General features: G+C 37.1%; 1 protein-coding gene and 1 long non-coding RNA gene across 3 annotated transcripts in view; one reads left to right on the plus strand and one right to left on the minus strand.

The window, feature by feature from the left end:
- Positions 1–1,267: 1,267 nt before the first annotated feature.
- The window catches only part of LOC143378608 (organic cation transporter protein), a 34,010-nt gene continuing 10,093 nt past the window's right edge, over positions 1,268–25,184 (minus strand). The window contains exons 2-10 of one of the 2 annotated variants that reach the window (XM_076830446.1): positions 22,803–22,901; positions 8,266–8,585; positions 6,680–6,783; positions 6,407–6,561; positions 5,280–5,590; positions 3,701–4,013; positions 3,433–3,614; positions 1,985–2,121; positions 1,268–1,870 (exon numbers count right to left, since the gene is read on the minus strand). In XM_076830446.1, the coding sequence (XP_076686561.1) occupies positions 1,813–1,870; positions 1,985–2,121; positions 3,433–3,614; positions 3,701–4,013; positions 5,280–5,590; positions 6,407–6,561; positions 6,680–6,783; positions 8,266–8,585; positions 22,803–22,830 (1,608 nt within the window). In that variant the 5' untranslated portion in view covers positions 22,831–22,901 and the 3' untranslated portion in view covers positions 1,268–1,812. The remainder of the gene's footprint in view (positions 1,871–1,984; positions 2,122–3,432; positions 3,615–3,700; positions 4,014–5,279; positions 5,591–6,406; positions 6,562–6,679; positions 6,784–8,265; positions 8,586–22,802; positions 22,902–25,184) is intronic. The other variant, XM_076830447.1, reaches the window with a different exon arrangement.
- Positions 15,766–17,980, plus strand: LOC143378859 (uncharacterized). The gene is made up of 2 exons (XR_013088376.1): positions 15,766–16,239; positions 16,318–17,980. It is a non-coding gene; the product is annotated as an uncharacterized LOC143378859 (long non-coding RNA).

Consider the following 25,184-nt stretch of genomic DNA (forward strand, 5'->3'; position numbering starts at 1 on the left):
AGCCAGAAAATAAATAAAAACGTAGCTCTCTTCGTTAATGGAGCCAGGGGTAACGACGTTGGCCTTGAGTTTTGAACGAGGGTAACCTCAGATATTCAAATTAGTACATATCGCCATTAAGAGAATCATGGACTATATTTTATCGAAATAAATCTTCAACGAATTTAACATTTGTTCTGCTTCATTCGCAAAAATTGCGAACAGTTGTAATATATCAACAATCTGTAGATTATGTGGTAAGTAGGTATATTTCGAACTATAATTTGAGCAAAAAAAAAACAATATCTTAAACAAGAATATTGCAACTTTTAAAATTTTATTATTCATACCACGTATTTTCAGACTTGCTAAAAAAAAAAAATTATCGTATTACCACCAGAATTTTAAGCTCAATTTTTCTTGTTGACTCACAAATATTCTAAAATCCAAGCCCTCGGTGTAATTAAAAAAAAACTTGTAAAAATCTTTATTGTAAATCTTGTTTACAATGAGGAAACCACTTGAAAAATATACATTTACGTAGTGGTATCCATCATTGTCTCGCTGGAAGGTAATAACCAATATCCTACTTGTTACCTGTGTCACTAATTGTTTTTACGAACGCAAAAGCATTGTCAGTTCCAGGAACTTAGTGATTGTAACTTTTCACTCGATTATACAACGATTGTTAGATGCAAGCTGCAAGATTATCGGAATTTCTAAGTAGATACCGTTATCGCCAGTAAAATATATTCAACCATAAATGATTTCCTGGAAAGTGTTCTCGTGTAGAAAATCACGCAGATAATTTTTATCTTATTAATAATTACCTTCGCTTTTGTAAATGCTAGTTTCTCTTCATAAACAGCATGTCCTGTATTGTTGATCGAAATTTTACGTTCCTATGTTTGCACATCTAATGAAAATCAATAAACATTTGATATCGATTCTATCATTAATAGATATTCTTTAAGTTTTCTAGATTACTTTTTACGTATTTATATTTTATAGGAAACGAAAAACACTTTGTGGAAACGTGCAATCTAGTATATTTTTTGCCGTCTACTGCCACCCATCGCCCAAATATACAAATTCGTGAAATAAGTTAGTGGAGAGTAAGAAACTTTAATAATAAACATGTCTGTCTTATTAAATACCGGATACCTTTTTTTAAAATTTCTATTCCACTTCGCTGTTCAAAATTATTTGTGGGAAAACAACAGTGTGGTTAATTCGGGATCGAAACAGGTAAAAACAATTGGGTCGAGGGTTTAATTAAAATTAAAAATCAATGTACCCCGATTTAATACACAGCAGGAATAGTGAAAAATAAAATTTCTGTTTTATAAAATATACGATCTATTTGTGTGTTCGCATGCAAACGTTACAAGGCACTTCCATTACAATAAAATTGTCATTTGGCAGTAGGTAACATTCTTCAATTCTTTGAAATCATCCGTATCAAAAATATTCTTCTAAGCGAATTAAAATCTCTCAGGGTATTCCTTCTATCTAAGAATGCCTCCTTCATGCGTGAACAATAGATATACATACTGATCAAATTTGTCAATCGTGAATGACTAAAATACTCATTTTTTAAAAAAAAAAAAAAAACACAAAGAGAAACAACGATTCGTTGAATGTCATTAAAATCGTAGATGCAATGTAATAAATAAGAACGCGGAATGATCTCAGTATCACTTATATGTACACCTAATTACTCTATGGAAATTCGATTGTTTCTAAATTTCATTTCAGTATTTTCGTTCGTAGCTTTTAAAAAGAAAATTCTCAGCAAACACTCCTTTATCTAGAAATGGTTGCAGTCGTCATTTATAGCGCCGCCTCTGCTTCGATGTCCTTCGGATTCTTCTTTATTTTGTGAGATTTCCTGCAACAAATATAAAAGCTTTCCTTAGTCTCGATAAAAATGATTTTATACGAGAGGTACAAAGGACAAGGGCCGTGGCAATTAAGTGCAAATATCTGCGAAAATTTTACTCACTTTCCAAAATCCTCGCCATCTTGAAGAGTCTCCGGAAGTGTGCATCCAACAGTTTCTGGCAACAGAAAGCAAAGCATGGCACCGACAAGTGGCAGGACTCCAAAAAAGACCGGTGGCAGCCACGGTTGAATATGATCCTTTAATGAGACATTAAAATATTAATAACAAAAAATGTTCAAACATAGGTATCTACCATATACGAAGAAGCACTTATACATGTAATTGTATGCCTCTATAGATTGACTAAAATTACATACTGAGCTTCTATTATTGAAAATTAACTTTAAATTTATCTAATACTAGCTTAAACCACCCGCGGCGTTGCCCGGTAAAGCTTCGATTGTCACAGAGTGTCAAGGGGGTGAAATAAGGGGGAAGGGGTGGGATATCTAGATTTCACGGTAGTCCATATTTTCCGCAGGGTTCTAGAGAATAATTATGCAAAATTTGGTCCAGATCGGTTAAAAAAATCCAGATAAAAAGTACCTTGTGTGTTATTCCTGGTCTTTCAAACACACTTTCGCATTTATTATATTAGTAAGTTTCATTCCCATATAACCCTTAACTATTAGTTACATATAACTTCATACACTCTGCCGCGAAGTTGTAACATAATTACTACTTATTCCACTATCTAAATAGGTACATAAATATAACAAATGAGGGACTTGAAAAATATAACTGGCTGTCACAGTCATTGATCCATCCAGAGATCCGCAGTTAGAAAATTAGAATCCATTAAGAAAATCATTGACTGATTTTAAAATGTCAAAACGATTCCTCACGAGAAAGCTGCGAAGCTCGTGTGTTTTAGATAATAATAAATCTGAGACAACATTATGCGAAATATTCATACCTAAAAGTTTATAAACGAAAAGGATCTTTGTATTGTTGTATCCCTAAACTTCTCATCGGCATCGAACCGTGATCTAGGCTTCCTAGTCCTGCTCTTCCTACTTCCTCTCCTAATTCGAATCTCTCTCTATCACTTATCCTATTTGACAAAGTTGCGCCAACTACTTGTGCTTCAAACTACAGTGGCTCGCATTAATATTCGGACACTTTTTAAAATCGCATAACTTTTTTAGAATTGGTCCAAACAACTTGAGTTTTTTTGAGAAGCTAGAAGGATTAGTTTGCTAACTGACGCGTTTCGTCGTTTTGAAAAAAAAAATTTGGTTGGAATAGCGAAAAGAATAGTAAAGGTCGATTTTTAAACTTTTTTTTGTCGACCTTTACTATTTTTTTCGCTATTCCAACCAAATACATTTTTTCTCAAAACGACGAAACGCGTCAGTTAGCAAACTAATCCTTCTAGCTTCTAAAAAAAACTCAAGTCGTTTGGACCAATTCTAAAAAAGTTATGCGATTTTAAAAAGTGTCCTAATATTAATGCGAGCCACTGTACCTAATACCTTCCAACATCATACCGTTCCCTCTGAACTTACCAAGGACACCACGAAAGGCGCCGTGATGGATCCAATTCTGGCACACATGCTGCTGGTGCCCACACCTATGTTCCTAACAACCGTGGGGAACAGTTCACCAGAGAACAGGTAAACCGTGGTGAAGGAGACCGACATGCCGACGATGGCCAAACAGACTAGAATTAACCGAAGCCACGCGAGATCTGCAAGAACGTAAAGTGGTAATCAGCGCAAGAAGCATGGTGGCATCTGTGAGTAACTCCAGCCTGGCACAGTCGGGGATCCTTACCATTTGAAATTACGATAAGTAGGAGGGCAGCGACGCCAGTGATCGTGTTGCTGCAGATCAACGTGATCTTCCTGCCGAGCCTGTTCATGGCCCACCAAGCAACGAAGTTCCCTGGTATCTGTATGGCCCCGGAGACGGTGAAATTGACGAAGATATTGCCACCGACTTGTCCTATGTACTGCGACATCCCGAACAATCCCATCCCGCAGACCACCCAGTTGAAGAAGATCGACAACGACTTGATCCTCATGTTAGGGGTGCGAAACAGATCTAGGAACGACGCCTTATGGTCCGATTCCGACCGCTTGGAATTCTGTGGAAGAGTGCATCGATTATTGATGAATGCGGCGTGGCTGCTTCAGCGTTAGAACTTTGCAGTAAATCTAAAGGTAGGCTCTCGCTACGCCTCGCCTCGGCGCAACTTCTTCTCGCAATCGCATCTAGGCTCGCGTCGCCTCGGTTCATGTGTTTGATCAGTTGCTCAGAGAACCTCTTCCTTCCTCTTTCAGCGGTCACCGAAAGCGGTGGCATTGCATCCACTCACACTGCGCCTCGCCTCGGCTCGCCTCGCCTCACTTCCTCAAAATATTCTCGAGGAAGAATCCGCGGCTCGGCGAGGCAAGGCGCAGTGTCAGTCAAATTGTAAAAGTGTATAAGAAGAGCATAGAAAGAATAAAATGAGCCGAGGCGAGGCGTAATGAGAGCCTACCTTAACAATACAAGTAAATTGCTATTTGAGTGGTCGGTTACTTCTTACGACATACTTTAATTATGTTTCACGATATTACGCTTTTGTTATATAGCTGCGGTTCCTCGCACCTTACTGGTTTTAAGGGGTCATTCTGGTTAGCGCGCCGATAAATTCAGCGATTTTCAGGAATTTATTGCGAAGACAGGAATTACAGTAGTCGTGTAAAACTTTTTTCTATTGATTAAACTACACTTCTACAATAAATAAAAAATATAAAAGTAATAAAATTGTTGCTTTTAAAATGGTTTTGCAGGCGATTTTGATGACGTGTTTAAAAATTCATGCCTCGCTCGTGCAGGTGAATTCAGCAGTTGGACTTAACTGAATCCAAAAATACAAACAGATTCTTGATCAGTATGACTGTCGCTACAGCCCGAACTAGAATAAATTATTTATCCCTAAAATTAACAGAATGGCGGGCAAAATACAAGAATCAATTTATTTCGGCTGTGTTTTCTGTGCTATTTTCGATTTTTAAAGTAGGTTACACTGAACAGAAATACTTGGTTGTAGTACCAGCGAGAGGCATAGGTGTGTAGAATAAGCAGTTCAATTTACAAAGCAATCGGTTCGATAGATTTTCAGATTTTACCTGCACCATGTGAAAAATTGACGTTTCGAGAAAAACGCGTTCAAAGTATTCATCTGTAGAGGCTCAGCCTCTGCGCTCCCTACAAAATGCCTATGTAGAAGCTAAAATAATTGGATTTTTTCAATGAAAACTTAACAGTACATTCTTGAGGATATGCACTTTCGAAGAATGTTAAAAAAAATCGATTTTTTCAAACCGTCTAACCAGAATGACCCCTCAAGAAATAAATACTTTACCTGATGCAAACAGTGTTGCCTAACCAGCTCTGGAATGTCCTTATTTTGTATCCTATTTACGTTAGCCGCCTTTTGCAAGATTTTGCAAGCTGCCGTTTGCTTTCCGAATGCTAGCAACCACCTAGGAGATTCAGGTACGATCCACCAGTAGCCCAGCAGGATTATAGAAGGTAGCGTGATTGCGAGTTGAAGATGCTGCCAATGGCGGAAGAGAAATGCGAGTCCGGCCAGTGACATATGGCCCAAGCTAAATGGGATTTGGTAAAGTACTGTAATAGCCGCCCGCCATTGCGTACCGACTATTTCCATACCTAGAAATATAAAATCATTGAACAGTGCTATTGAAGCTTGGGACCAGTTATCACTATCGAAAGATTTTCAAGCTTCTAATAATTGTATTCAATATTAAGTTTCGAAAGTTTCACTTGCAGTATCATCTTATAAAAATTTTGAATAACTTTCAACGTTTTAAGACACGTTTTATAGTTTTTAATAACTATATATGGTAAAACATTTTAAAATATTCTAATTGATTTTTCAGTCAAAAGCTTAAACGTCTACCTGTGTATTTTGTAGCTCGCTGCAAAAGTTCGATCGCTTTAGTGAACCAAAATCCTCAGCAAAATTAAGAATATACTACGTTTTTTTAATCATAGTATTTTCCTCGACTGTCTATGAACTTTTGCCGCTTTTCTGGTAGCGGTTGTAAAGTACAAGTAGGTGTAATTAAGGGGGTATACCCGTTTGAACCCTCGGAAAATGCGTACATTTTGTGGATTTTTTTACATGTCAACGGCTCGATGAAGATTTCCCGTTTTTTTACTATCTTTTTACTATCAAAATTCGAGAGACTTTCGGATATGTGTGCATAACTTCCGAAAAACAATAGTTTTTTAACTGAAACTTTTTTTTTAAGTAGTTCATAATACTATGTAAAGATAGTAAAAAAACGGGAAATCTTCATCGAGCCGTTGACATGTAAAAAAATCCACAAAATGTACACATTTTCCGAGGGTGCAAACGGGTATACCCCCTTAAAAAAGGTATTTCCGTACGTCTGACATTACTTAACAGCGAGCGAAAGAATTTATGCGTCAAGCTAATATTAATAAGTAATTGTTACTTACAAATAACGTAACTAGTAACCATCGTGCCTCCAGTAGCCAAGGCGCTGAGTAATTTCATTAACAATAATGCCGGGAACCACGGCACGACGGCGCATCCGATACCGGAAGCCAGCTGAAGAGCTACGGATACCAACAATGGCATCTTTCTACCATACCTAACGATGCAACAATTCGTACACTTTAGTTGCATGTAATATTCCCACGTCCACGATACTCTATTTAATTTATCAAGCACTGAACGTTTCTGCATAAAGTAATCAATGTTGTCTGTACCTATCTGCTAGATTGCCAAATATAATATTGCCCAAAAGCACGCCGAACATCAAAATAGATTGCTGGATATTGGCGTAATGTGTTCGACTGCACACTAAGTTCCACTGAAATAACATAATTGTAAACAAGAATTCATTTAAATCGGTTTACACGAGTCTCTTCTGCCACTAAACAATTGTAACCGTTCAACAAAAAATAAAGGAAACTTTAACTGCGTTACGATAGCCATCATGCGTGCAATTCAGAGAAAACTCGCTTGCCATATCCATGCAACTATTTTTATAGTAAGGGAGGATTTTTACAATTCAATAAATTAGATATCATGTTTAATCATCCTGCGAGGGCGGTTCAAGATTACACCGCCGATAATGCTCGATATCGAATAACAATCGTTTTTTAATGAAGTCAGTACTACTTCAACTATACAACATTTATTTCGCACATTTTTACCAGAGACGCACAGTGCGGCACGTAATGGACAAAGATCGAAATAATCGATATTCAATTCTGACTATCCTACAAAACAGTAAGTCCGTGATTAAGGAATACGAATGTAAAATCTACTATCCCAAAAAACCAAAACAGTATCAATAATTATCATATGTTTGTTTTAATCTAAAAATTAGCGTCCTCGTGTATTATTCGTTCTTGTTTATGTTTTTTTTTAAATAGTGTTTGTTATATCTTAAACATAAATAATTTGAACAAAAGTATACATAATTATAATTTCCAAATAATTTTTTTTTTTTAAAAACGGGGTGTCATAAAAAGGGTTCAAACCATTCTGTAATTTATATTGTTCTGTATCCAAAAACTATTGTACCACATTGCCATATCATTTTTATCTGCTACAAACTGCTGCACTGAAAGTTATTTATTTTTTTAAATTGTCTTGAAAATAAAATCAATAAAATTATGTGCTTTTTTATTTATTATCTATATAAACCTGTATTATTTATTTATATTTCATATATATTTTATATATATAATATTTTTTAGTGTCTTGATAATACTAATATCGCCTTTTCTATTTGATTATAATAGTTCAATATAATTTTCAATATAATTACTGTATTTATGTAATAAAACTCGGCGAACTTAGAACAACTTTTAATATAAAACTGTGAATTATCACCACATCGTACGTGTCCTTATATTTTCGTCCGAAATCCCCAATCAAGTGCCGCACTGTGAGACGGGGCGGAGGGAATTAGGATTGCTCCCTTGTTTCGCGTCTTCGTTTACCTCTATCTCCACAGTAGGTAACTTACTAATAAGGATAGAAATAGTGATTAATGAATGATACTAACCGAACGCTTGCACTTACCCAACGACAGTTGGTCAAACGTTTAAATCGTTTCGCATAATGTCCCCATGGTCGTTTCGTTCTGTTATTATGATCGTTAAGCGTAAAGTCCGCGTGCTACTCGTGTGCATCGGTAATTTACGAAAAAATTATCAAGCGACAAAATCATTCTAAGAATAATCTATTTTACTGCGTCACTGTAATTCAAGTCAACGATTACCGCCGCTTCCGCACGGGCCTTCCACAGACACAGAGATCGAAGGGGGGTTGAAAAATTTACCTGCGATATTATCGTCTCCGTGAACGTGCTCCTGTCGTACTCCCACTCGGTGCACTCCGCCAGTGTACCATTGACATTGACCATACACTGATCGGGCGACTCCGCGCGGGCCGGCGCGGTGCAGCTGTAGTTCTGATGTGGCGCCATGAAGACGATGGCGAGCTGGTGCCAAGCGATCGGGAACTTGACCAGGGAGATCGCCAGGCAGACGTATATTTGCCATCTGCCAAGATCCCCGATAGCTTCCTGCACGGCATCCACCTCCTCGCCATTGTCGACATCTTCTTTCCCATTCAATGCTTGCTTGCCATTCACTTCCGCTGAACAATAAGAGACTCCATGCAATTAGATACTTACATTCATGGGGACTCGACGTGTTTCGGGTACATTATACTTTCTCTACGAACTCGCGCGCAACTTCTCAGCTTTAGCCTATTCCAGGGCGGGGGGAAATTTCAAACAGTTTCAGACAAAATACTAAAATCTGAAATTTTTCCATAAATAAATACTGTTCGAAAATACTACCTCGCTTAATGCTTAAATCTAATACTATTTCTTTATGTAACTACTATTTCAGAGAAAAGTTTATTTGGCACATTTTGTATCACTCGAATAAATAAAGATAATTATTTCTATTTAGCTATTTGAAAATACTATTTTCCCCAGCCCTGATTTCCCCGATTCTTTGCTAACCCTCGACCGATGGGGAGCAATATTTATTACATAATTGGGAGGGGAGGTTATTGGATTGGAGGCGATGGATGGAATAATATAAGTTGGAATAGCGTTTGGTGATTTAGTACCAAAGTTTATTTGGTTTTATCTATGTGAACGGTAAAAATTGCCATTGACATATTTAGTTTATGTATCTTGAGCTTCGCTGAATCTTTAGAAACTGAAGATTTGGTACGCGAAGCTTTATTTATAATTTATCGATTTAATATTTATGTTATTTTGATTTCGTCTTAACGGTTGGGAATTAGTATTATAAACGGTTGTGACACGAAAATGTAATGTCGCGTTAATAATAATAAGAAAAAAGGAGAATAAGATTGCTAAAATTTTCAGCGAAGTCGATTTTCAAAATCTTCCAGATGTAATTCCGAATTTCCAAGAACATTTTTACGTTTTAACGATCATCGTAACGCGACAGAAATAATGCACGTGGTATCAGCTGTGGGTGGATTTAAATGTATTTCATGTAAATGAGAAAATGGAGCATTAGTAACAAAAAGACAGAAACGTGTTATCAACTACCGTGCTAATACAAGCAAATACTGATTTTTTTTTACCGAGACGTTTTGCAACTAGTAGATACGATCGAGACTAATTGCAAGTGCTTGTTTGTGACTATATTTTCGAATAACAATTTTTGTTTTCCAATTTAAATATCTGAAATTTGCGATGCAAATTATGCGTAGCTTGTTACAATGTATTAGACACGGGGATTTTTTTCTTCAGTAATGAATACATTGGCTTGCGATTAATCAATGCTCGTAGATTTTCCTAGAATCTAATTTACAATTTTTCCACATATACTGCATAAGTTACATAGAAAAACACTACAATGTGCGTACACATTTTTCTAAATAATATTCCACGCCTATTTGAGCATTCCCATTGGAGATGGAACAAAACAATAAATCGGTACTCTATTCGACCCCGTTCCACCAGAAACCGATCGGCGAAGACGCATAAACACTTTACTACCTCAGTTACACAATAAAGATAAGAAATTAAAAATAACAGCAGAATTTATATTTGTGCCTCCCACATCGTGAACTTAAGCGTTGAATGCGACGTTACTTGATTGCACATCCTGCATGATTTCGTTCCACACTCTCTCGAGGATTAACTTGCGATGATTTGCGCTTTTATTCCACATCGCACTGTTAAGCTCATGATTATCCATATTCCATGAGCCAGCTATCAATTCAGACGCTACACTGAAAAGACTTGCTTAACGCAGAGACCGTGCTAAAGCAAGCGATAAAAACTCCCTGCTGCAAATGCTATTATCATAGCGTCGTTTGATGCGCTTTGCCCGCGAACACTGCTTATAGCACGAAAGTTATTCCAGAAAGTTAATCTGTCGCATCCAATTTCTTCCAGCGCGGTTGTATCCCCGGAGAACGGGAAAAGGAAACGAGTCACTTTTCGCAACAATTGTCTCGCTTTGTCCTTTTGTCCATGGCAGTGATTGAAAATTTTTGAAAACTCCTCCGCCCAATGGATAGGCATTGTTCTTTTCTGGAGACGTCGCTGCCAACGTGCCACTTGACCGAATTAAGTCGCGATTGTGCGCGAAGGAAACATGCACTGAATGGAATTTAAATAGGCGCTAAAAATATAAATGCGAATATCTGTCCTCGCCTAGTCAAGGCATTCACTTGTGTATGGGTAAGGTGATAGTGAATTATCCTGGGGGCTATTGCTTGCGAGAATAATGGGCGTCCCTGGAACTATTATTTACATGCTATGTTGTAATTTGTCACAGTGACAACGTTTAATTTGACAAAGTTTAATGAGCGGGTGTGCCAATGCGCATTCGTCAGAAATTAAAACGCAAAGAGATATTGGCTTATCAAAATTGTAGTCAATTAAGGAAATTGATGCTTGATTTATCGAGCTGCAATGTGACTTTAATAAACGAGAATTTTGGAAAGGACGAAATAAAAGGTAATAAAGTGGTATGTCGTGTTCTGTGAGTGGTGATGGATATTTTAAAGCTGCAAAATCAGGGATGTAGTCATTTAAGGAAATTGATGCTTGATTTATCGAGCTGCAATGTGACTTTAATAAACGAGAATTTTCGAAAGGACGAAATAAAAGGTAATAAAGTGGTATGTCGTGTTCTGTGAGTGGTGATGGATATTTTAAAGCTGCAAAATCAGGGATGTTATTAAATGTATTTCGAGGTGAACGAACGTGACATGAATTAGGTACCTAATACGCAATCTCGCATCAATTTTAGCATGTTAATGGGAGGTAGCAAAATGCGTAGAAAGTTGAGATTAAACACGGAAAAGTTAATTTTTACAATTCGGTTGAAATATATTTTTTTTAAACAGTGTTACTACTTAGGCTCATTTTTTTAACTTAAGTGATAATTTCCTCATTGTACTGGTACTAGTTTTCAAATTAGTTATATTTCAACAGAATTAAATATAAAGCGCAAATACTAGTTTCCAAACACAGTCGAAGTATAATAGTAAAGTACTACTAATAATTTTCACCTTAAGTGGACTAGGCAGTCGAAAAATCGATTTTTTATTGCATTTTCCGAAAGTACTATCTTTTCTGAACACAATGCCGCTTGGTTTATAGTAAAATTGGCAAAATTGCAGATTTGGCAGCTAAAAACGTCAAGCGGCAACTTATTGAGAAAAGATAGTACTTTCGGAAAATGCAATAAAAACTCGATTTTTCGACTGCCTAGTACCCTTAAGTGAAAATAATTGTAAAGCACTATTACCACATTTCCAATTCCACAAATGTAATCAGGGCGCATTACTATTAATCCTCAAATTCGGTAGAAGCAATCATACAACACTACTGCTGGTTTTAAAATTCACTAATTGTAAGTAGTATTGATGAAGTACCTATGACTATTAGTCTTGAACTGTTGTAGCATTGCATAGACATACAATTAAGATCAATGAAGGCGTACCAGCAATTTAACAAACGCCATCAAGCATGGTAAATAAGAATAGAGATTCTTTGACGGTAAATATACATCTCAAACAATAATGATTGCGAAGGCTAACTCAATCTAACAATTAAGAGGGAAGAAGATTGCGATTAATTGTCGCTTCAACGACTTTAACCTTTCCTCTGAACTTCTTCCGAGCGGCGGGTCAGGCAACGCTGCTCAATTATTAATCAGTTCTCGATATGCACAGTGTGTTTTGTGAGTGCACTGTTTCAAATTAATAAATGCAAAATTGTCAGACATTTCAATCTGTATCTCAACAACACCATCGTATCGAAAGCTGTGAATCAATGATCGATAATAAGATGAGCATAGAAATTGGGCATACTGGTTTGCAATTATTTATTAACAACCTATCGGTGGTTGAATGATTAATAGACTCGCTACTGTACGATCCAAGGAGAAAGAAAATTTTATGGCGAACGCGCTTGAAATCAAAAACTACAGCGCACATTATTTGATGGAAATTCCGTGGAAGTTTTTCGTAAAGTTTATTATAAACCTGAAGTGTTCTACATTCCCTGTTTCGGCAGAAAAGTATTGCTTCTAAAATTATTATTAACTAAATTACATAACTAAAAATATTATTTCATGATATTACATTAAATATCTCCGAGTAATTAAGCCTCTTCTAAGTAAACAGTAGAGTTCTTGTTACATATTCCTTGTCGCTCGAACATTCATTTAAGTTTCTTTCAACTTTATTAAAGTTCAAGCTGATCTTTCGGCTTTATTTATAAAAATTAAAAGTTCTTATCGACTGAAGTCAAGAAGCCCATATGTATGGACAGTTTTTCCTATCAATGCATGTGCACCACCACACATGGCGGTCTCGTGTTTCCTCTGCGAACGTAGATGTTGTGATTACGTGTTATATAATACTCGCTATTACGCGTACAAGTTTAATCAGACGCGTAATAATTGACGCGCGGAGAACGACGCAATTTAATCGAATCTGTTTAATTCACGATCAACCTGAATTATTACGTAACCACAATGTTCAACTTATTCGTATGTCATGTGCGCATCTTCAGAGATTCGAGCTTAATTAAATCGCGCACTGCTGCAAGGAACAGGCAGCTAGTTGGGAACAGTAATTGGCATCTAATGAATAAGTAGGTATTATGAAAACACCGACAGAAATAAAATATTTTATCAACACATAAATACTATATTTCTATTGATTTCCGTATTTTATTAATCCAGGTGGAGTAATTTATTAATCTATATTGTGGACCACAAATAATTAACATATGACGTGAAGCTTATTTAATATTAATAGGGTAAACCAACCACTAATTGGCCGCATACCAGTGAATCACCATTAGGCAAAGAAATGTCAATTATAAATTAAAACATTATTATATGTTTATAAATGGAGTGTAGTTGCACTTTTAATATACTATATATTTAGTTACGCGTATTAAGCAAATATTAATAAGTACAATTATTCTTATTAAAAGTATGCGGTCATTTACTGGGTTTCTACACGTTTTGCATTTTATAATTGTTTTTTTTTTAATCACGATAAGAATAAGTAATTATTTTTATAGAAGTTTCAAGAAAATTAAATTTAAATGCAATTTCAACAGTTGTTTTGTTGTTATACATAAATATATTTAAGTATTAATCTCAAAGGTCCATAGATTCAACAATTCTGTCATTCACTGATTGGTTTACCCTATTAACTTTATAAAAACGTTAATTTCATTAACGCAGACTACCGCCAACTGTGTAACTCTTTTATGACCACATTTGCTCCTAAAATTATGTATCACAACTGCAACATTCATCAGTAATATGCTTGTTGATTTATTTTTAGGAACACCTGTTTACATATAGACATTATAAAAGTGAAATTCATCATGAAAGCGATGGCAGAGCCTTTGGGAACATGTGGACTACTGCCTTGAAAATATTTGCAATTATATATTAATATGCTTTGGACCTAAGTAGATCGTAGTACATTGTAAAATTAGAAAACTAATTTTTCCCGTTTGCAAAAATATTGCACATTGGAGGAACCGGTTATCAGCCCATGGGATATCAATCACCAGAAATATTCTGATGTATAATCGAGGAATATAAATCGTTCTTTTTTAGGTATACCCATTAACGCGATGAAAGAAAGTTCCATTACTTTCATTCAACTTATATTCCTAGCCAACAAGAAACTACTTAATATATTAAAAGAACAACTAAAACCCGAACAATATAAGGTGAATGTCCCAATTTCTGCTCATTTCGTATTTTTCTATTATTATATGCGTTACGTTTGTACTATAGTTGCAGCAAAATAATTCTAAACTATTTAAACATCTAAGCGAATGTTGCACGAGCTTGGGGCAATGCATACATCTCTATTTTTCATGAGCAGAAATGCGGACATTTAGAGCATTATATATTTAATTACAAATTACTAATAGTTGAACATCTTGAAATATCTTTCTTAAATAGTTTTTCAATTGGTTGATTTATTATTAAAAAACTAATCAATTACTCTGCAAATTTTCATCACAAACAAATTTTTTACACCTTCTTTATGACGAGTTACCTCTTAAATCAGCAGAAATTGGGACATTCACCTTATTTCAAACATCGAACCCAATAATTTACCATCAAGTGTTCAAAAAATTCCACAAGTGTTTTTACAATATCCAACTATACAACTCCTATCGTTAAACGCCCAAATGTCGTGGCTCACTCAAAATCAATTGCAAAAATACTAACTAGATACGAGCTACCTAACAATAAAATATCTCTCTATCACGCGCCATAAGAATTTTCAAAATTTATGCGCATAAAGAATCTTAGCTCTTTCATGCTATAGATTCTACAAGAAAAAAACCACACCCAAATTCTCAGAAAATTAATACCACCTCGAAGAAATAAAAAAAAACCACACTTTAGCGAGGAAGCCTAACTGTCATGATAAACAATTAACCCACGATTAAAAATTGCACACGAAATCGTGATCTTCTCTCGTCTCCACTAATTTCGCTTGCGTTTCGAAATTCGTCGAATTTCATCCACTCGGGGGAGCCAGGGGTTATCAGAATTTCGTCGACTTAAAAGTGGCAGCGATTAGCTCAGGTGGTGGCTTAATGAGACAGCAGTTACAGAGAGAAATATATGGCATTTGTAATTAAACTGTTTGCTCCGTACCGATTACCGTTCATTTACGTTCGTCCACGACAAGGACTGTCGACGACGGCGACGTGGACGTCGTTTCCTTACGCAACAAGTGGGTGTGCGCCGGAAGAAGACGCCCGATTGGTCGATCCCGCATGCGCTTATCAAACAGCCGGTGCCTTGATACGCTCGTTTGCACACGTTTCGCGTGTCAACAGTATCGCGCAAAAACGGGATACGTCATTTACGCGCGCCGTCCACGGTCATGAATACAGAAAACGCTCGTGGGCATGGGAAACCAGAAGGAAATGATAATTATTATTTAGCGCTCGCTGGTACAGCGCGCCACAAAGATGTTAATGAATTGGATGAAGTAGCTTGTAGTCTTAGTCGACGCGCACCGTCGCGAGGCTTTGTGCAACGATAGTTTAAGACTTGCAGAGCCTATAGTTCGGTATGTAGTACAGTAGGTCTCCGTTTATCCGAACATGTCGGGGGACATGGCTGTTCAGAGAACTGGATCTATGTTTTACTGATCGGATGTTTTACTGTGCAACGATACGAGTCCGTATAATACTTAATATTTCTTTAATATTTGCGGAATAAAGTGCCATTGGTGTACAAGAGAAAAGCGAAGAGAAAATAATAGTACTTAAGGTCCGTAAGACGGTTCAAACACCGCAAACTCATACGCAGCGCAGTTACAGAAGTTTTTCAAGTTCCTTGTTAAAGGAATAGGTTGATCCCGTAAGAAAGTCTAGACAATCGCTAAAAACGTTCGGATTGTTGCAAATAAGATTTACCGAGTTAGAGAACCCAAGATGATAATAGCTTAGCAAGATATTTGGTGAATCAGATAGGTATTGGGATAAAATTCGTTCGGATAAATGGAGATCTACGGTACCTATAGTACCTAAGATATTATCGTATTGGCACTTTCAGCGGCGCAGGATTTTGAAAAAGCCCCTTTAAGCCAGCCAGGCTATTCCAAGCAGTTGTTTTCGAAGCAAACATTTGGAGGCTCTTGAATAATATTTGGAATATTTTCCAAAAAATATCGACGTGAAAATACGCTGACGCCACCCAAAGGAGTAGTCTTGATTATATGCCATCTGCTTTGAGAGGCATGGGTAAGGTGTCTAAATATGTAGTTGCTTTTCACTTGGACTTCCCAGATTATCGTTCCTTCTGACCCAAAAATCTTCCAGCCAGCCTCGTGTCAACAGTTACCACTGAAACGTCTACATTTCAGGGCAAAAGAAATCGAGGAGGATAATCGATGCTTGAAACACAATAACAAGGTGTTTCAGAGGACTTATTATGTCGAAATTTGTCATAACAGGTCGAGTCTTGGATCCTTTTATAACGTACGTTATTATACGGTGTGTCTCTGAACCGGTGGTGCAAACCCAATGGAGGTAATTCTGCTTGAAACAGTAAGTCGAAGCTATGGAGTAACGTTTTGTCACACAAGGCTTTATTTCCGAATAGACTGATGTTGAAGATCCATCGAGCACACGTGCACTGGACTATGCTTAAACAGATCTCGCTAAAGACTCTACGTACAGGGTGATTCTCTTGGTGCGGCTGATCAAAGAGATGTGGCGAGGTCAACCCCCCGTGGTGCCTCTCCTAATTTTATGGATTTCGACCGGGTTTTCGAATGGGTTGGAGTATCTATCAAAAAGTGCGAAATGTCCCGTTCCTGCATTTCTCATCAGATCTCTGCGAAAACGGTGCCAATGAATTATTTTATTCCTGAAACAGGTATGAATCTTCGGCCGACCGCAGCAAATTGAGGTCGGCGCCTCACAGTCCAGGGTGAAAATGTGAAATATTCATTTTAGCGTATTAAGAAATTCTTTATTCTTTATCGTATCGATATGGAAGTGACACCAATGGCTTCCTGGCGTTCTCCCGATTAAAATCATACCAAATATCATGCAAATCGGACTATTTTCAACGAAGTTAACTTGAAATCATGCAAATCAATTTTTCATGTAATTTCCTTCATTATGCTCCGAATTGCATCGTTCTTGGTGTTAGTTTCATCGGCGAAACATAAGGAATCGATTGGCACAGTTTTCGCAGAGATCTGATGAGAAAAGCGGAAACGGGAAATTTCGCACTTCTTAATAGGTACGTACTCCAACCCCTTCGAGGGTTGAAATTCATAAAATTAGAGGAGGCACCGTCACGGGGTACCAGACGGCATCTCTTTGATCAGCCGCACCGAGAGAATCACCCTGTATAGCCCTCGTTGCTTTGGTATTTTTACAGACTACCAATGCCATGGCTTAAAAAGGAAAATACGAAAACAATTATTCTTGAGTAACAGATACTTTTGTTTCGTTTTTCATCCTTCGTTATCTAACATCATAGACGCGAACAGACATTCAGGCATTTTGCAATGGTACCTGTTAACTCAGATGTAAGTGTAGGCATAAACTCGATGAATCTTCAACATCGATTTATTCAGAAATTAAGCATCGTGTAAAAAAATATTACCCTACTGTCTCGACATATCGTTTGCGGGCTTTGGCTCGCAGTAATGTCTCTGTACACGTCCGTTAATTTTAATTTTATTAGTTCATTAGTTCTATTATTTTCTTATTTTATTTATTTGTTTATTTTTGCACTGACTTTTCTTTTCCTTCCTTTCCCACTGTTTCCTCTTTAACTTTATTAATTGTATCTTGTAAACCAAAGGGTCCTTACCCGTGGAATAAATAGTAACAATAATAGTAATAATATTTTCTCATGTAGAATCGCTTTCGTTAAAAGCGTATCTTCTTTCCATAAAACATTATTATTAATAAGAATCATAGCCATTTTATTCTGTTTACTAATAAATTGTTATATTCTTTGCCACAGAGTCTTCAGTTTTATAAAATCCTTATTTTTCTTGTCTCTCCATCACAGCACACTTTTATAAAAGGCATTTCTGCGTGCAACATTCCCGTCGCTGTTAAATAACTTCACACTGACTAGCAGTTTCCGCCAAACGATGAATAATCTCTGGTTACGAAATTCCCTGATATCGATATGCTTAACGTCACACGAGCTAGCGTTTATTGTCCGTCTGCTGTGTAAATTAAACCGATTGAACTCAACTTGGGCGAACTTTGCCCGGGCAAAATTGAGTAAAGCTCCCTGACGAGTGGCTCGTAGAGTCGAGTAATTAAGACGATACCGTTCAGAGCACGATTCCTTGACAGTCTTGACAGGTTCTCGTAGCAACCTTAGAGTAAACGACGCAGGGTGTTTAAAACAATTGGATACCTGCAATGGAAATAGTAAACGGACTCATTACCCATGCTTTCAGTTACGTATTAATGACCAGTAACAGCAGACAAGGTGTAAAATGCACGTTGCCGATGAATCACCCTGCAGAAACTAAACAAGCAGACCTCAGACGCGAGAACAAAGAATTTTCCCAAGTCGATGGAGAATTAACTGCTTTAATCACCTCCGATTCCGCTCCTACTTAGATTCGCACGCCCCGGTAAATCCAGGATTTCCCCGCGTATTTTCCTCGAACGTCGACTTTCGAGACAAGGAGGAAATAATTGCAAGAGCAAACGGCAAGGAATTGCGCGCCTCAACGATCTATCAGGCCTGAATATTCATTTCACTGCACAAGTAATTGTAGTTCCAACGCGTAATAGCGTGGAGAAATATAATCCGCCAACGGTGTAGATATCGAGCGTATAAAACTCGCGAAACCGCTGCAAACTATTTATATTGTGCACTGAGCACGCAATAAAAATGTGAATTTCGTAAATTCTCTATCTCCCCGCGTTCGATTCCCTATTCCTTTGACGACAGTCGCGCGCAAATCGCGTTTGTAATTACAAGATTACATGACGCAAGCAGGATAGACGGAGATTCTTATCCGCGCAAATAAGATACACGCGTAAATCACGATTTACAAATTCGTGGAACGATTTCTGCAAGTGTACTGCGTCAGAGAAGACGTTGTACGGTGGGAACAGTGGAAGGAAGATGAGCAATCGACGGAGAAAAATACCAGTTTGTCTTCTGATGAAATTATTTATCGGATATATCGCTGTACTTGTGCGCATCATTACCGTTGAACAGAAGAGATATGGTTTATATCGTCCCCGAGAAGGAACTAATTAACGATACAGGGATTTCCGACGGAAAATGAATTCTTTAAAATCTTCCGATAAGTTCGATACACCAGGTTCATAGAATCCTTACCAATCGTTACGACTCACAAGAATTTCAATAAAAAAACACTGAAAGATTATATTTAATAGGTACTCGGGAAACTTTTCCGAACGACGCTTCATTCGCTCCTGTGATTTAAAAATTGAAGAACAAATTGTGGAATAAGAATAACTGCCAGTGTAGCATAAATTTTCCAATCAGTAATTTCGAAAGAATTTGGAGAAGGTTCCTTGGAGAATGTTTTAGATTAATTATTTTGAGATTTAGAAATTTGTGCAGAATAACATTTACTCTTTATAATCCATAATGACTAGTTTATCTGTAGTTTTTGATAATTTTTTCGCGTCGTGGTTAATTGAGAAACTTGCAAGGAGAAATACTGAATAATTGCTTCCCTTAATCATAAAGGATAAATTCAAAACTCTGTGATAGAAGATATTCCACGATGCTACTGAGATAAAAATGAAACTCGGATAAATGTTTTAATAAATCGTTAGCGCACGCATTTTTATAGAAAACACAAGTACCCACAGGAAGTGATCGATCAAATCCAAGATACCACTTTAACGAGCCACATTTAATTTGTGATAAGACGAGTTCTCACGCTCGTTCCAAAGTGAATCAGCTTGGCTGTAGTATCTGGGTTGATGGAACACGAATTGACAATGAGCGCACAGAATGAGAAAGGAGCTCGTCTGAAATAAATGCGTGGCTTCCAATGGCGAAATAAAAAATTTCTGGACCTCATTTCTTTTGTGGACGTCGCAGCCTTGGTGTGCTTCACATTTTCTTTCTCTCCTCTACTTCTCCGTCGTGGTGCCATCGACTTTGTGGCCTTTAAGCAAGACGCGGCCCAATGCCATTATTTAGAATATGTAAAACTAGCTTACTACTCGGCTTCGCCCGAAATTTAGATTCTGACCTTATAAATTTTTTTTTTATTTATTTATTTTTTGTGAAAATAGTCACATTCCTCTAAATTAGCTAGACATAATGAGCTGGGGCACATTTCGTGACCCCAGAGTTTATCGTTCGAAAATTTTTAGGCAACAGACAAACACACAAACATTTTTTGCTTTATATATTAAGATACGTCAGTAATTATCTTCTGAATCCATGACTCGAGCTTAGAGTAACTATATAGCTTAGGCAGCGATTTTCAATTTAACTTCCTAAAATTTATCTACCTCGGACTTAATTACGTCACATATGTGTCACAGATGAACGCATCAGATTTTCCAAATTGCATCAGGAAAACATTAAAAAAATAAAGTGAAATATTCACAACTTACACTGCGTTCCACATTAGAGCATACTCGTTTCGCGCAGGGATACACTGTTGATTGGTAGTAAACCGGCAGGGAAAGTGCTACGACCAATCGCGTGTGTCAGATCCGTGGGAGCTGCGCAGATCGGTCGCGAATCGGTAGGGGCGTTGGTACGCTCTTATATGGAACGCAGTGTAGGTAACCCATTTGAGATTTGCAGAGATTATAATACACTAAAATACTCCAATTCGCACCACGCCATTAAAGCATTCATCCCAAATTTACCCTCTCACACCAAAACATACAGTGACACCTGAAATACTCTCCAATTAAGGGGAGGTTCCGGTCTAGAGCCCCCAAAAATAGGTGATCTTTAGGAATTAATTAAAGGAAAACTACTATATATAATTTAATGGGACTTTTTGCATCGTATTAAGGATGTCTTAAGGTACAGAAATATATTTTTTGTTTTATAATTAATCATTGCAGACGGCACTGGGGAGTCGTTAAAGTCATGGCGTCAAAAAATTCATCCAAATCGGTGGGACCTGTATCCCCAAAAGTTATTATCCGATTCGACTGAAACTTCTTTTATTTTGAAGAATATACTTCTGGCTAGGTGAGGGAACCAGACAAAATTAAAAATTGACATTTTTTAAAAAAATAACGACACTTGACTTTTGAAATCACTTTTTCCTTATATTTTTCATCCTTTCAACGCCTTTGAAAATTATAAATCTTCAATTTTTGTATTTTTTTCTGGTTTCCATCCTAGCTAGAAGTATATTCTTCAAATTAAAAAAAGTTTCAGTCGAATCGGATAATAACTTCTGGAGATACAGATCCCACCGTTTTGAGAAGACTGTTTCGAGAAAAACGCGTTTAAAGTTTTACGTGAGTGCCGAGTGGCGAATTTTACGAATTTCAACAAATCCTTTTAAACACGCATTCCTAAAAGGTTGAACATTCGAAAAATGAAATAAAAAAAAATCGACTTTCAGACCGGAACCTCCCCTTAACTTATAACGATTATTAACATTCTACGCATAGAATGCATTTGGCAACGAAGTGTTTAATACCTCCAATAACAGTCTCCTATTAAAAGCCATTCCGTAACGAGATGTTACGCGGAGAAAACCTCAGGAACCTTCGCAGCGACCCACTGTAATTCCTGAAAACGTAATACTAACCCCTGACATCGAGAGATCTCCAATAACACCGCTCGGCCGTCGATTTTTAACTCGCGGGAACGACGTTAGTTTATTAAGATAATGATACGAAATTTTCGTTTCCTGCGAGTCACAGCGATATAATAGCCGCCGCAGCGCCTCGCCTCGAAAGCCTTCCCCGGGAAAATTGGAAGCAGGATTCTTCGGTAAGCGTTCGTACCGTTTCACCCTTTATTACGTTTAAGTATAGCAAGTGACGAGGGAACCAGTTTCGAGGAAAAAAATTGATCGACAGTTCATGCGAGCCGTGAAATGTACGGTAACCTCGAGACAGTAGAAGCCAGCCTTCATTCTGGAGCGTGCAACTTCTTCGCCCAGCCATCTTGGGCGGCACGAAACGTGTCGCGAGGTTTTCTCGGCAAAACATCTTTCCTCGTCTGAGCGTAGATTCGCCCGCGACGTAGGTACAACAAAGCAGTCGTTCGTTCTCGTGCGAGATGTGCACGACGTTTGTCTCGTTCATTGGGGCGTTGTCGCGCGCGCAAATCAATTTTGTCGGCGAGGTCAAGGAGTCCCTGGAGGGGGCCTAATGAAATTGCAAAAGCAACCTACTTCTCGCGCGAGTATTCCTCGACCGAGGAGTCCTTCGTAAAAATAGATTTCAGAGAAAGGTAAATGGAAGGATTTAGTGAATTTGTCGGGGTAATCTTTTTGGGACGATTCCTCGATATTTCGGGGAGAGTTCAGTAAGCGAGGGGTGGGGATCGTACTTGTGTATTTGTGATCTTGAGGATTCTTTGTTAGCTGCAAATCATTTCACTGATATCTTTAATATTTGTCTGTGTTGTCGAGGTGTGGAGTGTTAACCTGGCTAATTATTTCAATCGCTGAATATTATAGAGTAGTTAACATTTAAATTGGCAATGTATCTGTATCTCGTTTCCTAAAATTTTTAAGTTTACCTACTCTCCTAACGTCTGCCATTCTCTATCGATTGTGTTGTATTGAAAAGGTTTCACTGTTATCGAAAATTAATATTAAATAGACAATAAGTTGACATACCATAATTGTTGGTTTGCGTATTCTTCATATCACTGTCTGGTTGCGCAGCTATTTCGTTACTTTGCGATAGGTTCACGTGTAATTTCGTTAATGTGCTATCTGTAACATATGAACGGTGGATAATCCGTCAATTTTCTGATTATTTGAGAAATTGGATTAATCATAATTTCGAATGTTCCAGAAATCGCGCGAACTTGTAACACCTTCGCGTACGTTGCCGCGAGCAATCTGTTGCGCGAATATTGCGGTTTATAGAATCGCAAGAGCTATGTAAGCATCTGGGTAAGCAATGTCACACATTTGTCGAGTTGGCCTCAGCCTGCCAGTCGAAGGATATATTGCCAATTCCCATTACCCATCCAGGAATAAATGAGGAAAACAGTAAATTATTATAACCATTAAATACTTAGGTCATCTTCGACTGTCTTAAATTTTTGCTCACTTCCCAGAGGAATCAATTGCAATTGAATTTAAAGAGTACTTTCAACACTAACAGTCACCCAATTGTGTTCATTTTTCTTGAAAAAGATTGCTGGAGAAATTAACTTAAACTGTAATCATAAAACTGAGCTAAGCATATTAAATCGCTAGATATTAATCGATGTAAACAGTGGCGGATTTAACAGGCGGCCGATTAGCAGTTGCCGTCTGGGCCCCTGCCCAAAAAGCCACCCCCAAGGTCCCATTTTAAAAAAAAAATAATTATGATTTTATCCAAACACTATATATTTTTGTATACTACTACACTTAGCTGGTTTTTAGTAAACTACCCCTTCATTTTCCCTGAAAAATGGGCCCCTCAGGACGTTTGCCACCTGGGCCTTTTTCCTTAAATCCGCCACTGAATGTGAGCAACCGATGTAATATCTCTTCGACTGGCAACGAGGAACCAAAACTACTGTCTCATCCCTACCAGATTTGCAGTTTCCTATAACCTTACGTAGGCATTACTGCTACCGCAGTTTTCATTTTCCATTCATTCTTTTGTCACAAACTGATAAGCAGCGCCCGATCTATTTAGCTCTTCCGCCGCTGCCGCTCTGGGCAAAAATGATTGTTATCGCCCTTTATATTTAATTATAGATAATTATTTTAAACTATAACGTTTGACAGTGAGTAACTTTTTTTACGGAGAAAGCCTTTTTTAAAGATCTCTGATGTGTTTTATCTCTATTGCGTTTTATACTGCCACCATATTGCGTAATGATGTGTGTAATTTTCTAATCTGTGCTTCATTGCTCCGTGTATATAATGTTGTATATTGTATTTATCAAGGGACTTCTGTTTAAATAAAAATAAATAATTAAAAAATCTCTAATATAGGTACGCCCCTTCCCCTAGTATACTAGTAATTAAATGGGTGATTTAAAAACAATTTATAAGTTTGATACTAAATTCCACCATGTATTACCTACATTTTTACCGCTTCTACTTTTAGGATGTTTTTCTAAACAGCTGTACAAGATAACTTGATGAAACTTTTTACATTTCATTAATCTATATTTACACTATAATTTCCTATAATAAATTATAATTGTTTTTATAGAGGGTGTAAGAGTAGCCTCCTCAAAAATCGAAAATCGAAACATTTGAAAAATCAAATTTTTTTTTTTAAGTTTAGGTCTAAAACTATTGGGCCCCTCTGATCATATTAAAAAAAATTTAAAAACCCAAACTGGCGTGTGTTTTAATACACCTAGGACGGTATTCTCAGCGCTACTTATTCTTAAGCAAATGCTTAAGCATTCGGCATCCATTACTAGCTACTGGGTTAGTAGAGGATGCCGCATGCTTAAGAATAAGTAGCGACTGAGAATACCGCCCCTATTTTCTTCAATTAAAAACAAAAATAAAAACCATTAGTATTAAGAATTTTTGGGGGTCCACTAGCTTGAAGTTATAAAAAAATAACGCAAAAAATTTTTAGACAAAATGACGTCTAAGTAGTTTTCTTTTAATCGTGCACGCCAGTTTGCGAAACAGTGTTTCGAGAAAATCGCGTTTACAGTACATGTTGTGAAATTTTATCTCAACTTTCTCAAGATGTCTTACTGACAATTTATATATAAATATGCAAAACTTATTTTATATATAAAAATTTATATACTTATTATGCAAAACTTATTTTATATATAAAAATTTATATACTTATTATGCCACCCGCGGCGCCTGTAAGACCGACCCCGGTCCTTGCTATTTCAGAGGGTTTTCTTCCAGTGAAAATCAGTAATTTTGCAAGCGCAATATCTTAAAAACCAGTGGAAATAAAGTGCATACATTAAAGCTTATTGAATTTGTCTTGGAACGCACTATCAACTCAGGTCTTCAAAAAAAATAGTTCCATTTGAAAAACCGAACTTGACCATCGTATCTTTTAAAATA

This window comes from Andrena cerasifolii, chromosome 2 (assembly GCF_050908995.1).
Source record: "Andrena cerasifolii isolate SP2316 chromosome 2, iyAndCera1_principal, whole genome shotgun sequence".
NCBI lineage: Eukaryota > Metazoa > Arthropoda > Insecta > Hymenoptera > Andrenidae > Andrena > Andrena cerasifolii.